At 35.3% G+C, this 15695-nt stretch overlaps 1 protein-coding gene across 1 annotated transcript in view; it reads right to left on the bottom strand.

The window, feature by feature from the left end:
- DPH6 (diphthamine biosynthesis 6) overlaps positions 1 to 15695 on the bottom strand; it is a 198354-nt gene that overhangs the window by 122457 nt on the left and 60202 nt on the right. The window contains exons 7-8 of the mRNA XM_066188341.1: positions 11738 to 11832; positions 4937 to 5024 (exon numbers count right to left, since the gene is read on the bottom strand). Coding sequence (XP_066044438.1) covers positions 4937 to 5024; positions 11738 to 11832 — 183 coding nt within the window. The remainder of the gene's footprint in view (positions 1 to 4936; positions 5025 to 11737; positions 11833 to 15695) is intronic.

Raw genomic sequence — 15695 nt, 5'->3', positions numbered from 1 at the left:
TAAAAATATTAGGGATGTCTGTTGATTTCAATGCCTATGATACATCACAAAGACTTATTCAAGGCTCCAAAACCATTGGAAGTCAATCACTTCCCACAGCAGCACAGGTGCAGGCTACAGCAGAAGTATTAGGTGTGGAACCTGGCACTCAAGGAACAACAGGCTCAATGCCAGCCTAAGCAGAGCTGCCATAGTCTGTTTAGTAGCTATATTTAAATCCATACAAATGTTGGTCTTCCATTCCTCTCAACAGAGGAAGTAATCTAAGAAGCTAAAACTTACAGACTGCCACAAACAGAGTAACTTTCCCTGAATATTATTCTCATCACTTTAAAAAGAAAAAAAATCAAGCTTGCTATAATGACATTTTAATTAAATCTTACAGAACCTATTTTATCACATAACATTTTCACGTTACTTCACAGAAGTAATATATTTTCCCATTTGTTACACAGTTTCTCCCACACCCACTGTACATTGTGATACCAACCTAATTTTGGATCAGAGCCTGCATGCATGCATACACTTAACTATATTCACATAACTCATGTCATTGATGCAAGTGCGCTCAGAATGAAGTTAAGCAAATGCACGAGTGTTCCAAGATCCAAATTCTCCTGTAGAAAAAGCCTTGGAGCTAGGACTTTGACTGATATAGCTGAAATTCCATGCAGTGGTCTTTTATGAAAACAACAGATTGTCTTTTTAAAAAGCTTACATTCTCTGCTACAGAAACTGGTATAAAAACCTATCACAACACAATTCTAAAACTGATAACTCTCCCACTGAGCAGCAATGAGAATACAGTGGAGCAGAGAGCTCAGAAGACAAAAGATTATGATAGTCTCTTTATTCTTCGTGATGTACCTTGATAATAGAACTACTTGATATAAATATAATGGGAGGGATAACATGTATCTTGCATTATTTTGAGTACAATATACAGAATCATAGGAAAGAAAGTCCTTTACTCCAAAATATCTTCAAATAAAGTACCTTCATTATGAAAAGAGAACTAAAAATTATCTTTCCTCAGAGGACTGGACTGAATCTGCAATCAAACAGAGTAGAAAATAAAATCCTTTAAGTATTATCTTAGTGTTTGAAATAAATCATAGAACAAAAAAAGTTCTGTGGTATTTGTTATCTAGTTTTGAAAACAAAACTACAAGGGTAATCTATATCCTTGTGATGCAGAAGGGAAACTAAAGGTTGCCTAGGAGAAGTATTGTTCAATGATGATGAAGTATTCAAAAAATGCTACCCACAATGCCACCAACAAAACATGTTTTGAAACTTGAAATTCTTTCCTATTCCCCCTGACATAACTGACGAAGTCTAATTCTGCAGCTAAAGTTCTAAATGTAGATAAACTAAAATAATTAAAGAGCAATTGGACAGAAATGGATGACAATGTTAAATCATATATAACCTATACGATTATGTGCCTTTAGTGCACACGGCACACAAGTATCTCCCGGAAACCTTTTCTAAATTCACAAGTGTATAAGTTGCAGAGCTCTACAAGCGTTTTTAACATCCTCTCCAAAATGACCTGTACAATAGATCTCCTGCCATTTAACAGGGGCAAACTGCTTGCACTTCTAATGTGTTCCAGCTACAAGGTCAAGATATTTTACAAACAGGAAAACACAATATCAGTTTACAATAGGCAATATAATGCAATGGTCTATTATAAGAAAAAGTAACAGCAGGCATGATTCCTGTACCTCTTATAGGCAAATGGGTTCCTTTCTTTCGCAAAGTGTGGAAAGAAAACTACATGATTCCCTCTAATTCTGGACTACTCAAACTTAAGGGGCTGCAGTTTCCCATGTTGTATTTTTTGATATGTGTGTGTTCCTACTCACTGGAATTCGGAAACAAAGTATTCATTATTAAATGCGGGAAAGAGAAAATGTGAAAGCATGAACAACAGCTAGTATGTTCACAACTGTCATCAGAAGTATGTTCCCATCAGCAGAAGCTCCAACAGCTTTAATTTCTATTTCTGATCTTTACAAAGCCAAAACAATAAAGTAAAAGAATATAGCAGAAAATAAAAGCAAGCTCATTAGGCCAACAAAGGAAAAAAAATTGTTTCACAGTTGTATTTTTCCTAATTGAAAATACTCAGAATGTAATTTTTATTGAGTAGGCCAATACACCTAATTCAAACACTCTAGAATATGTCTCCCGTGGGAAAAAAAAAATAATTTTACATTTTAAGTGTATGAAGTGATTATCTCGGTGAAGTAAAATATTGATGAAATTAGGTATCTGTGTTATAGTGGAGATCTTGTTTTTTACCCTGAAGTGAAGAGGCATTCCCAAATTTTGAGCATTAGTGTTTTATCACCACTCCTATTTATTCTTAAGGTTTTTGCAAAATGCCTACAAAAATTGTTTACCAAATTTTTAATAGCTTTAATAATAAAATATAGTATTTATTTCTCTTTAGCCTTTTCTGCATGACTATTTATGAAAGAAAAGTGGGTGTGTTTAAAAAAAGCTTCAATTATTATGCAAAAAAAATCTTGAAATTGCACAGAAATATATTAAACCAGAACAGTGAGTACGGTGTTATGTTCTCCTAGGCTCAAGGGTTCATTTCGCTGCCAGAAACAATGTAAATTTCTAGGCAGGCTTTGCAGTCAAACATGAAGAGATTTAGCTAAAGAAAATGCATTATAGAGGAGGAAAGACAGCAGAGACTAAGGTGCACTAGCTATAATTGCAAAATTATTTTAAAAGTAAATTCAAGGAATGCAAAATTAATATCTGTGGCAAATAACAAAGACAAAATTAATATACAATACAGTTAAAAATATGTTTACCTCAAAGCAGAAATGATAACAAAACTGATGTCATAATTCTTATTAGAATTACACTTCACTGTGGAGTCTATTAATATTTTCTACAAAGTGCTTACAAAAGTGGCTACTTTTACACATTGTTCATAATGGTGTATTATTTTTCCCAATTTTCAGTAATCCCTTGAAAGCCTCAAACTAAAATTAGTTCTCCTTCTGAAGCAGTTTTTTTTCCTGCAGTACTTTATTATTATAGGATTGGCTGTTAAGTGCTGAATACTAACTGATACTTGTATTTTTCCACAGGCTTATAAGCATCAAATAGTGAGCAAAAGTACAATACTACAGGCATATCAATCTTGAAGGCATGCCTTTATTATTATGCAGTTAAATGATGCAAACAGTTATGGTCTGAAAGACTGACTGGTTCTCCATATTTATAACTTCTCAAAAACTTAGCTTATTTTATCATGACATAAAATAATCTATAGCCAAAAGATATTAATGCTTTTCCTTATGAGATAACCACTGCAAAAAATTAGACTATTTTCCTTTTAAATATACCAAAATTTAGGGCAATCTGCTGCAAAGCTTACCCCTTTCTAAGTGTGACAGGTTCGTCTACAACGGATTGGAAATAAGATTTACTACAATGCCTGAAAGTGTGAGGCTTTAACCAAATCTAAAACATCTACATAAGAAGGGGAAAAGAACTACTGAACAGATAAAAGTAAAATCTTGATTCTTATATCAAATGTTATGCATTTTAATATGATTTTTCCCCTGATTTATGTAAAGCTTTGTGGTTTTCATTTTCCCTAGCCTGTCACATTGTAGTGATGTATGGCACATTTTCACATCAAGTTTGCCATGAGCAATAAAGTCAGTGCCCCCAAAGAAATATCAATATATTATCAGTCTTTCCCACCATGCCATAGTCCCAAATTTTCCTTTATTCAGCCTATTTGGTTTTGCTTCACATAGTTATTATCCTTTTCACAGTCTCCCACACAAATATTTAGTGTTTTATTTTTGTAAGAAATCCAAAACTAGAAATTGACAGGATGAAATACAATTTACTTTCCAAGGCAAAATGAGGCCATCATGGAAGAAAAACATTGAGGTATTTTATCTGTTTGGAACAATAAAATTGAAAAAAAAAAAAAAAAAAAAGGTGAGTGAAGAGGGAAAGGCATGATCTACTGAAAGACATGGAGGAAATGTTGCTTAAGAGACATGGAAATTGAAATACCAGTAGAATAATGTTCTGTAACCATTTCTGTACTTCTATCACCAAAGTGCAGAAAGACACAGGAAGAGCTATAAAAGATGACTACAACAATAGAAGAAAGATCATGATGCACTCTCTTCAACAAAATACTAATACTTGTGGAGGCTCAGGAAGAAAAAAAAATTAACTGTAAAATAATAAAATGAAAAACAGAAAAGTGAAAACAAATACAAAGAAAAATATTGTCTGTTTTGACCTTAGTTCTGCTCACATTAAAGTCTGCAACATTTAAAACACCGGAGCTCCTATTCTGCTCCTTCTACAGAATCATAAGTTAATAAAATTAATTCCAATGAACTAATAATGATTGCTTTAAAATTTTTGACCAAGATAATCTCCGCATGATTAGAAGCCATTCATTAGACGTATTTTTCATGCGGAAAACAACCTAAACCCAGAACATTCGAAACTCATGCACTTACAGGTTAGCAAGTTTTTAAATCATCCACTTTACAACACAAACATCAAAAATAGATGCCACCTCCCAACAAATCAATACTGTTCATTCCGTTTCCTAATATGGTTGTGCTCTGAAGTGCAGCTGTTCTACCCAGGTTGCACCTGAGCTTGACTGAACCACATTGACTGAGCACCTTGAGGTTTCAAGATGAAAAATGCCACACAAATATACTACCTCCATTCATTCACTTGACACAAGTGTGTTTGGTCTTTCCTAAGGGTAAGTTCTGAAATTCAGCTAAATATATACATTGTTATTTAAATGTAACACCTACATGAGAATATGAGGGTTCACTCCAAATTGTGACGAAACAAGACAACTAGAAAGCAGGCACACGGCTTTAAAGGAAAACAACATTTGAAGCCTACTTGCCTTATTCTCCAGGTGAAGTTTTGAAAAATGAAGGTAGGCAACAGGTGCAAATGCATCAGCCGAATGCATGACCACCTTGGCTGAATCTCTGAAATACAAGATTTTTATCATCAAATAGTATAGTACATAATTTTATATAGAGACAACACTTAGTCACTGTATAACACAAAATCTCAGGTAACTCATTGAAATACTATTAATTTCTTATCAATGTTTTCATATAAATTACGAAGAAGTAGTTATATAAAATCATATTGTTGAACAATACGTCACCTTCAAGAATTTTCAAAAGGAATAAAGCATACTCCCTGTGTGAGCTGGCACAGGAAATGCAGCAACAGCCATAAAACCACAGATTAAATGGAAATAGTCAGCTTGTTTTCGTTACCTCTCCACCTGGGAGCCCTGAAGCAGTGTTCAGGCAGGGGCACAAAAGAAGGGACACAGCCACTGCAGAGACTTGCTCCCTGCTAGAGCATCACCAAAGCTTCAGGTGTTGCCTGTATCTCAGGGATTTGCACAGGCGCAATATCCCACTGTGCTCTGATCTTTCCCACAGCCAGGCAGAAGTCTCAAGCATGTGCAATAGGCCCCCCCATAGTCTATCACAGTCCTATGCTATCTAAACACAGATTCTCTACTCATCCAACATGAGGCCAAAAACAATTACTATGATACATGTGTTTTTGACACCCCAGCTGCAAGTCACTTGAGTGTATTTACAACCCTCCTTGCCAATCTTCCACTATTTTCCCACACTTCCAGACCAGTATTAAGAGAATTAGCTGTAGTCTAGGAAAGTATAAACTACACTTTGTTTTAGATGCCAGAGACTAACACATAAAGCAAACTTTAAATTTCATCAACAGGAGATTTTTCAAAAGTCCATTGTTTTGATTAATGCTCCAGGGATTAGTTTTTGAAGTATTAACAACATACTACAACAACATAGTATTGCACACTAAGAAATTGACTGATCCAGCCATCTTGCATCTGATAGTGAAGACTACTAGACACAACTTTTTAATGCCAAATGTGTTGGTAATAATGTTAGATTTCCTGTGTGCTGATTCAAATTAGTTAATTTTAGTTTTCATTTTTACAGACACAATCTGTCACACTTTGATTCACAAGAGGCAGTATCTGTTATATCCATCTGCACAGTTTTACTTCTTAAGAAAAAGGTAGCTCTAAGAAACAAACATCAGAAGGTGAGAAACTCAAGGAAAACATAAGAGAAATTTCAGATTCAGTACACGAAAATCTGAAAATTGTTGAAAGTTAGGCTAAGGACACACATAATTTCCCAGAAAGCATTCTGCCCCTTGGTACCTTCATAGTGTTCAAAGAGATGATATAGACAGATTTCTAGTAATGCCACATAACACCAATGCATACTCAAAGCAGTTGAAGCTTTGTCCAGATCCCAGCTCCTCAACAAAAGTGTAAAATTAACCGAAATATCTGTTCTATAAAATGTTTTTGGGGATGTAAAAATAATAAAACATCACACAATAATGAGAAATACCTTTAACATAAGAAGATCCACTTCAAGCAAACTTTTTAAGTATTTTGATAAATAGGCCTCAGTTTCATTCTTGAAAGTAATTATCAAGATTCTTTATCATTAAAATATTGTTTAAATTTATTTATATATAAGATACTTTATACACAGTTCTTTAAGATTAAAACAATTTTCAAACGACAATGGTGTCTTTTAATTCTAACAGAAATCAGTAGAAAAAAATAGGTGGAAAGCAGAATAGTTCTGTTTGCATCCAGTTAGTCTCCAATTAAAAAAAACTAATGAAGTCCTGAACTTAACATGTGATATCCAGCTTGGGAAATAGTAAAAAAAACCCCAACCAACACAAAACCCAGAAGAGCAGAGATTTAAAACAGTGATTTGACAGACCCCAATAAATTATCTAAGGCCATTTCACACTAAAAGCCTGAATTTTGAGTAGGAACTTAACTATCTAAGATGATTCATGTTTGATTGTAATGGAAACAGGAATTTTGCTAAGGAAATTTTCAGAAGACTGAAAAAAATGAAGAATAGTTGAAAAGCTGTTTCAATCAGCTATTTGTTTTGAAATCAAAATCATCTGATCTCTCAAGACTTCCTGAAGATCTAGAAAGCATCTAATCATTTTAAAACACTCTGTAGCACTTTCTCAGGACAAATATTTCAAGTCAGAAAAAGACAGAGTACAATCAACGCTTCTCAGAACATGACTATTTTTTCATGTTTACAGAAATTATAATTTTATGATTTTGTTTTTAACTCCAAACCTAGACTTACAAGACTAAACACGGAGCTAATAGTAAGGTATATAAAGGAAAATGGTATTTCCCAAATATTTCAAATGTGATAATTCATTCTCCAAAAGATCAAACTATTCAGCATTCCATAAACAAATAGGCCTTTATCACAAGAGTAGATACTAGATGGTGTCCTAGGGTGACTTTATGATACTTGTATCCCCAATTGTCTGTTCTGTTTGTGTTGGATATTGAGTTCTGTACCTTTAAGCCTAGTTCTGAGAGTGAAGGTGGGGAAAGAAGCAGCGCACAGTTTGTTTGCAGATACTGCACTCACTCCTCCACATTCCACCTGGACTGTGTTGTCTGAGGCACAGACAGACAGCAGGATAGAGATCTCTTTCCCTTTAGTTAGTTTAGGTAGCTGAGGCAGAGAAGCTCCCTGGATTGTTTTGTTGTTTTGTTTTTTTTTTTTTTTTTTTTCTTTTTCTCTTGGGACTGTTAAAACCTGCTCTGGACTGAAAAAGCCCAGAAGCGCACCAGGAGCTCACACCTGTGGCCCACTGGGGCCCAGAATGGCACTTTCCAGCACCGGAGGGACTGATAAGAGACTGAGCGATCCAAGCTTCACCCACAGCAAGGACTTCCTCAATTTTGCCATCTCTCTTCGGAGCAGCAAGAGATTTTGTTGTTTCATGTTATTAATTTTTGTGCTTGTGGGCACTTTGTTAAATAAATAGTCTTTTCCACTTTTCTCTGAGGAGATTTTTCACCCAGACAAGTGGGGGAGGGGCCATTTGAGTCTGCTTCCAAGAGGGACCCTGTTCAGAGGTTTCCACCCAAATTTGCCCTAAACCAGGACAGATGGTGTTCATATAGATGAGAAATAGATCTTTAAAATGTCAAGAAACATTGATCAATTGCACTTTAAATATCAGCATAAGAAGGACAGGAAATGCCTGGTACATTTCAAACACACAGAGGAGGAAAGCTGACAAATGGATTGTAACAGACTACCTGGGACAACCAGATAAATCCCAATCTGACTCTTGTTTAATATTTTGGTCATAAGATTTTGCTTTCACTACTAGATATTGTTTATTTTCACATATATGTTTCACTCAATCTGTCACGCTTCCTTTGTGAGGCACATTTTTAATGAAGACAGAGAAGAATGGCAAGAATTCAACTTAACATTCAGAAGCAAAATTCGTCATACAGTCTTACAATAAAGAGACTCCCATTTCTCCGAAGTAAGTACCATTCAAGGTTGTGTTTTATTTTTTCCTGAACCCGCATATTTCTTTATTTTGCAAGGATATATTGTAGAAACATATTTTGCCAAGTTTAAGAGGGTAAAAATCATTGACCAGTGAAAACACTACCTACAAGTAGTGTTACAATTGAAAGGCATACTAGATTTTCTCCTGTTGTTTTAGCTTTATGTGGCAAGGTTTTGGTGGTAGGGGTTAGTGTTTAGAGGTGGTCTCTATAACATGAGACCAAAGGATGCTGAGCTCATCAGCAACATTGGTGGTGTCTCAGTGATAAAATATTTTAAAACTAGGCTGCAACGGGAGTGAGAAAAACATGGTAGAGACAGCCCTGCAGACACCAAGGTCAGTGCAGAAGAAGTGAGCGGAGGTGCTTCAAATGCCAGAACAGATTCTACATAGCCTGTGGAAAAGACCATGGTGAAGCAGGTTGCTCCCCTGCAGGCCAGGAAGGACCACACCAGAGTAGATACACACACCACAGTCTGCGCAGAAACCCACACACAAGCAGTGCTTCTGACCGGACTGAGTCCCATGGAAGACCTGTGAGGAACAGTCTGTTCCTGAAGGACCATGCTCCATTGGAAAGCACATCCACTGGAGCAGTTCTTGAAGAATCTGCCTGGTGGGAAGGACACAGATGGTAACAGTTCATGACAGAGCCATGGAAAAGACCCAGGCAGGAGGAGGGGAAAAGTGTTAAGAGAAGGGGGCAGCAAAGACACAGAGTTATGAACTGTCCAGAGTTTCATTGTCTACCTCCTTGCACTGCTCATTGAGGAGGATGTGGAAAAGTCAGGAATGAGGAAGTGAAGCTAAGCCTGGGAAGAACAAGGTGAGGAGAGAAGGTGTATTTACTTCCCACTATTCTACTTTTTTATTTTTTAAATTAAATTATTTTTCCCCAGTTGAATGTGGGTTCGCATGACAGTAACTGTTAAGTCATCACATTGCTCTCTTCTTGACCTACAAATCTTTTTAACTTCTTTATGCTCCCTGCCTTCCTACAGAGGGAGAGTGAGAACAGCTTGGTGAGAACCTGGAAGCCAGCCAAGGTTAATCCATCATACCTGTTTAGAAGGTAAAAGTATTCTTCAATGTCTTCCTCAGAAACTTTCAACTCAGGAGATGTTTTGGAGTTGTACAGGAATTTAGGGATCTTGAAAATCCTGTCAGGTTTTAACCTCCAAATTGTAACGCTTACAACTCCATTTAAGCTTTAAAAACTGTATCAGGACGTAGTCCTGCTTTAGGTACGGTACTCCCAAATTCAGTGCCACCACTGAGACTCTCCAAAAGCACACACTTCTCTCTTTCACTGCCCCTGCCCGTTTTCCACTCCCCATGTGGTGGGATGGAGTTGAAAATTGGAGGCACAAAAGGCAAAGATCATGGGTTCAGAAAAGAACTTACTGGTGGCAGCACTGAGATAAGAAAATGAACAATAACAGCACAATATTAATAATAAAAGAATACAAGAGCGAGTGATTCACATTCAAAAATGCACATTGAGGACGCTGCTACAATGAACAATACAGATGGCTCCCCCTCTGCCACCTTTTTTCAACTGGAAGGAACACACTTCTCTCAGAAAGTGACAGAGTTCCTGAGTCCCTTTCCCCCAGCCCTGGCAATGAGTGAGGTCGTATCAAATAACATTAGGGTCCTTGGCCAGGCTGCCTCCCAGCTATTGCAAAAATCTAAACCTGGCCTAGCTGAAACCAGGAGAGATGTATACCTGAACCATGTATATCTGAACATTTAGAAACTCTACTAGCAGAGTTAACATGATTAAAAAGTGTTTAGATACAGCGTATATGAAAAGCAAGAATACAAAGTAGAAAAAGATTCATAACTTATTTAAAGAAGAAACAGCAAAATATTTTTCTTGTGAAGTTCATACAGCAATAGATTTCACATGCATGATCCCTCAAAGAGCATGTCTTTATGACATGAATAATGTAAGAGATAAGCAGGGCTAATCAAGCCAGAGACCCACAATGCCAGTGTTCTATTCAGTTTCCATTACAGAAATGTATATTTAAAACTAGTTGAATAACTGTTTAAAAGTCCACTGTGCCATATATTTATTATTAAATACCCACTGATTTAAATATTTGTCTTTTATGTATTTTTTGTGCTTTTATTTTTAACTTTTATTATTTGGAATATCACCAAGAGAAATAAAGACAACTCAGCCAGACCACTTCTGCTTCAGCTTTTCCTAGTCACTTGAACTATCTCTATATCACTGATAGGCAGATATACATTTAGAATATATTATAATATATTCCTACTTAAACTGCTCTTTGGTTGATCCCCAGCATAATCAACCAGTATTTCAGTGGATATCTGCCAGATTAGCCGCCAATGCTTTAACCCCTTTGTTTATTGATCTTCTCCTCCCTAATGCCATGCAATGAAATGGAGCTAACAGTTCTTGGTTCTCTATTCCTCACAGAGACAGACCCCAATCTTACAGAAAAGTGAAACAAATGGACCTGCACCATGAAAGCCTTAATCGTGTCTATATGCTCTATAATCTGGACCTGCACTAAAATGACTGAGAATCAGTCACCAATAAATGATTACTGGTCTGTTTATGTTCTTCAGAAAAAGAACAGCAGTCAAAATATTTCACTTGAAGCAAGCAGGCCTAGCTACTTAACAGGCTAATAAGAAACAAGACACAAATATTTTCCACAGTTCACTACACAGATTTTAGCAATTAATGTCAAAGGAACGAACTATTCAGTGTAACTGAGACAGATTCATACAAAGTTTGTATTTAAAATATCCTCTAGTAATTGAAGAAAAGTGTTTATTGTTATCATTCTAAGCTACTAAACTTACACACACACACATACACAGTTAATGGAATCCACAGGCTACTGATGTGGCACTTTATCAAATTTAGCTGTAATGAAAGATAAATATTACAGGCAATTCACACTTCATGAAAGGATAAAAATGTCAGCGTATAGGTACCAGTTTTACTGCAGGCCATAATCAGCAAGTAAACGAAAGTGCAAATGTCTAAAAAGTTTATAGCCCTCTATGAACGCCTCATCGCGTCAGGTATTGATTTAGGTTTCCAGAGGACTTTGCCAGTGTTAAACAACATGAGTGTCTGTGAACTTAGAGAACGTTTTACCTCTGCAAATGCCATGTGGTGCCTCCTACCACCTCTAGTTGTCTCAAACTAAATTTTAAGATGCTCTCATTGCTTTGTTATAAGGAAAAAGAAGAAACTGTTCCTTACACAACTATTTTCTTCTTAAACAGAGGGCAGTCCAGAGTGAATGTTTCATATTCTCCTCCTTCTCCACAAACATGGACTCCATATTTCTCAGAGAGCTATCACAAAAGAGAAATTGAAACATGTAAGTATTTAACTAAAGAAGTTTATCAAACATATTTTGCTGAAAATGTCAAAAATAGTACATACTGCTTGTTGGCTGGGGTTAAACCATGACATATACTTTCTAAAAGACCACACATTACAAGGCTGAAAAAACCCAAACATGATACAGTCAGGTCTTGATTTCCTTGTATACCTATTACAGTGATTAACAATTACCAGTGTGATATATTTTAAGTAGAATTGTAATATTAAGTAGCAGTGTAATATTTAGATGAAAAAATTGATTCCTAGTTCTTCTTTCTCAGTGGCCATGAAAGGTTGTTCAGATTCCCATACTTTTCTTTCTTTGGCATATCTACTTCACCTGTAGGAGAAACTTTTACTGTGAGTCAACACGAGTAGCACTTCACATAGAAGTATACAATGAACACATTTTTTGACAACAGATTAAGAAACTGTATTCTACGTTTTGGTAAATATTCTCTCAAAAAATCTGTCAAAACAAATGAGAATTTTCTAAGTCAAAAGCAAAAAGTTAAAGCAAGATCTAAAGAGAAACACATTTTCTTTCATAAATTGTAATTAATATACTTTCTAAATCACATCCCTGAGTTCTGAATCTCTCACTTAAACACATACCTAGATAAACTGAAACATTCAAAATATGAGACATAAATATTTTAATCAATTCCTGCTTTAAAAATGATCAGCTGTGGAGCAAGAACCAAAGTTCTTTAGCTGGATTAAGGAGTGCATGACTTCTCAGTAGCTCACTGTACTACTGTTTCAATGTACTGTATTGAAAGATTGTAATCAAGCACCAGATCTGAGCATGGGAACAGTCTCTTTGTCTGCAGAAGAAATTTATGCTCTCAGCGGCAGATTATATCACCTTCTAAAGCGTCACTGCAGTGATTCAAGCCAAGCCCTTTCCAGGTGTTTTAAAATTAAACAAGCACTAACATTCTGCTTTAAGTGACTCATAAAAACTGGAACTACAGTCCTCAACTCCACTGCAAACAACAACATTACTTCTGGGAATATTTATTTAACCCCTTTATGCCTTTCCTCAGGGGAAAAGAACCCCGCCCATGATGCTTCTGTAGTCAAAGTAGAAATACAGTTCTCCAGAACATCAGAGGACTAGAAAAGTCTATCTGGAGGGCTAGAAGACAATTCCAAATCTGCTGTTTCTTTTGAGACAAACATAAGACTGGGTTATTTATACATTGTAGATTACATTTTTTATATAGTCACCAGTATATTTTTATAGAAAGTCTATTATATATATTCAAATGATACTGTATTTTTACTGTTGGAAGCTGAATGTAGTTCATGCTACTTTAAGTAAAAGGCTTTGAAAGAGAACTGTAAAAACTTCAAAGAGTGTTTATAACTTCAGTTACTTAAACCAGAGCCCTGAATTGTCTTCGGCCATTATTTTGCAGAAAAGGAAAATGCTCTGAGAAAACAATACCTCAGTAATGCTCTATGTGAATATTTAGTTGTTTGGTGCTGTAAAATCTAAATCTCTTTTAGAGCATATATGGAATGCTTTTTCAGTATCTTGTTATGAAAGTTATTTTCATTTTTCCTTTCACATTTTCTTTCAAAGAAAAGGAGCAAAAGAGAACCTTTAATCTAGTGCTCATTAAAAAATTACACTCCTGACATAAAAGGGAACTCCATCTGTCAACAATGGCAACAAGGTTTCTATAGGATAAATACATCAGAAACAATTAATGTTGATGCAACAAGAATGGAAAACCTACAAAACAGTTAGTCAAAAGCTTTTATTCTTACTCTATTTAAAAAAAAAAAAACCAAAAAACCCCCACCAAACCAAACCAAACCAAAACAAACCCCAAAAACCCTAAAGAAAACTAATAAAAAAAATGAAAGAGAGAAATCAAGGAAAAATCTTTCCAAACGTAACCTTTCCACAGTGAATACATGGAGTGACTGTTTACGAGTCACTTTCAAAACTGGTAGCTCTGCTTGTAAACAGTGTCTAGAATAATTATTGGCAATAAACATTGAATACTCAGAAGATGTAACATTATTTCCTTTCTTTGTTGTGAGAAATTCTCATTTTCAATGTCACTGGCTTCAACATAATTCTTGACACCAATTATACAAAGTGCTAAAGGGCTTTCAGTTCTCACAAATGTCAACAGGACCAAAAGATATTTAGCAGCTCATAGAACAGATCCTTAACGTTAATTTTAAAAAGTCAGCAGTATTTTTTAAATGTCATCAGTGGCACGATAATTTTGCCTTTTAATAATTTAGAATATTAATACTATTTGAAGATGGATTATTTGGGTTTGCAAATTTGATGCTACATTAATAATAATACAACAGCATGGACTCTAAATTTTATGATTGCTAAATCTGCCTTCTAGTTCAGATGAGCCAGAAAACTGCAAATTTACAAATCAAACATAACTAATTGCAAGTAATGCAAATCCACTTCAAACTCCAAAAGAAATCTATGATGAAACCATCTTCTAGACTACATGAAGTTTATCCTAAATACACAGTGAGATTCAGGGTATACATATAAATAAGATACATATAAATGACCAGTCCAAACATTACCTGAAGAACAGTCTCTTCCTACCTCAGGAATGAAACACAAGGATTAAAGCTTTCTTCTTTAATTTTCATAATCAAAGATAAATATTTGAATTTAAGTCCTTCCTTTTTCAAGTGAAGACTTTGTTCCCAGACAGAAATTGTAAGACCTAATAAACTCTCATATTTACAGAAATGCTCTTTACATCAAGATGTTCTTATCAACTTTTGAGGCAAGCATACAAAAATAACATTTTCCTATTGCCTACTGGCAGAGCCAAAATTACAAAAAATATAACCATAATGTTCATTTGCCATTCTATTAACAAATTCAAAGGAGAGTGGGATCACAACCTGAGACATAAGTTGACAGATAATACTTTAGTGTAAAAAGCTGATGTTTCTGTTACAGAGGAAACATTGGGACATGAAAGCAATTTAATCATTTAGCAATTATCTAGCAACCCCTCCTCAAAAATTAATCAAAGACCTATAAATTAGAAAAAAAGCAATAATTCAAAAATTTTTCTTTCTGCAGTGCCCATGTCCCAAGCCAGCAATATTCACAGCCACTAAAAGTATGAGTGGCAGATCACTGCACTCCTAAGTTCAACATTCCGCATGTAATGTGAAAAAAATTGCAAAAAGTTTTTCCTACTCACTAGTCCTCCATTTTTCTGCTGCTACTGCAGAAAAACCACCTCACCTTTATGTCAGTACCTATTATAATTTCTACAGTAGACATAAAATAAAGTAAATCAGAAGACTGAAAATTTAGGTGATAATACGTTTTCAAAGTCAAACAATTGAGTGGAGAAAATTAGGGCTGTGGCTGGTTTATGTGTTGGGGATTTTTTCTAATCAACACTTAAGATGCCTCAACCAGAGATTTTTTTCTAAAAAGAGCATGACTAGTTCATGCTCGTTTCTTATATATCCAAAAGACATAATTCTAACAGGCGCATTGTAGTAATACAGGTTGATTTTGTTCTCACTGACTGTTCCTTAAGGTAAACGTTTACAGAAAAAAAAAAAAAAGAAAAAAGTAAGAAGAGAGTTCTATTTCGAGATCTGTAGTACCAGAGAAGTTGAACTTTGTGAGTACATGCTAAAAGTAAAAGATACTCCCTACAAATCCCAAACCACTCAACAAATATGACATTTGGTGGCTCTTTATCAAAGACATTGGCATTTTTCTGGGCACTGAAATTATTTGGATATAAAGTGATTTTCAACAAACTGAAGGACGTAGAGAGCATTACTTAATTAATTCCAAACA

This window comes from Chamaea fasciata, unplaced genomic scaffold, assembly GCF_029207755.1.
Source record: "Chamaea fasciata isolate MVZ Bird 193981 ecotype frontalis unplaced genomic scaffold, bChaFas1.0.hap1 SCAF_7, whole genome shotgun sequence".
Taxonomy (NCBI): Eukaryota; Metazoa; Chordata; class Aves; order Passeriformes; family Sylviidae; genus Chamaea; species Chamaea fasciata.
The sequence above is the reverse complement of the archived record's forward strand: the minus strand, read 5'-3'. Positions and strand labels throughout refer to the sequence as shown.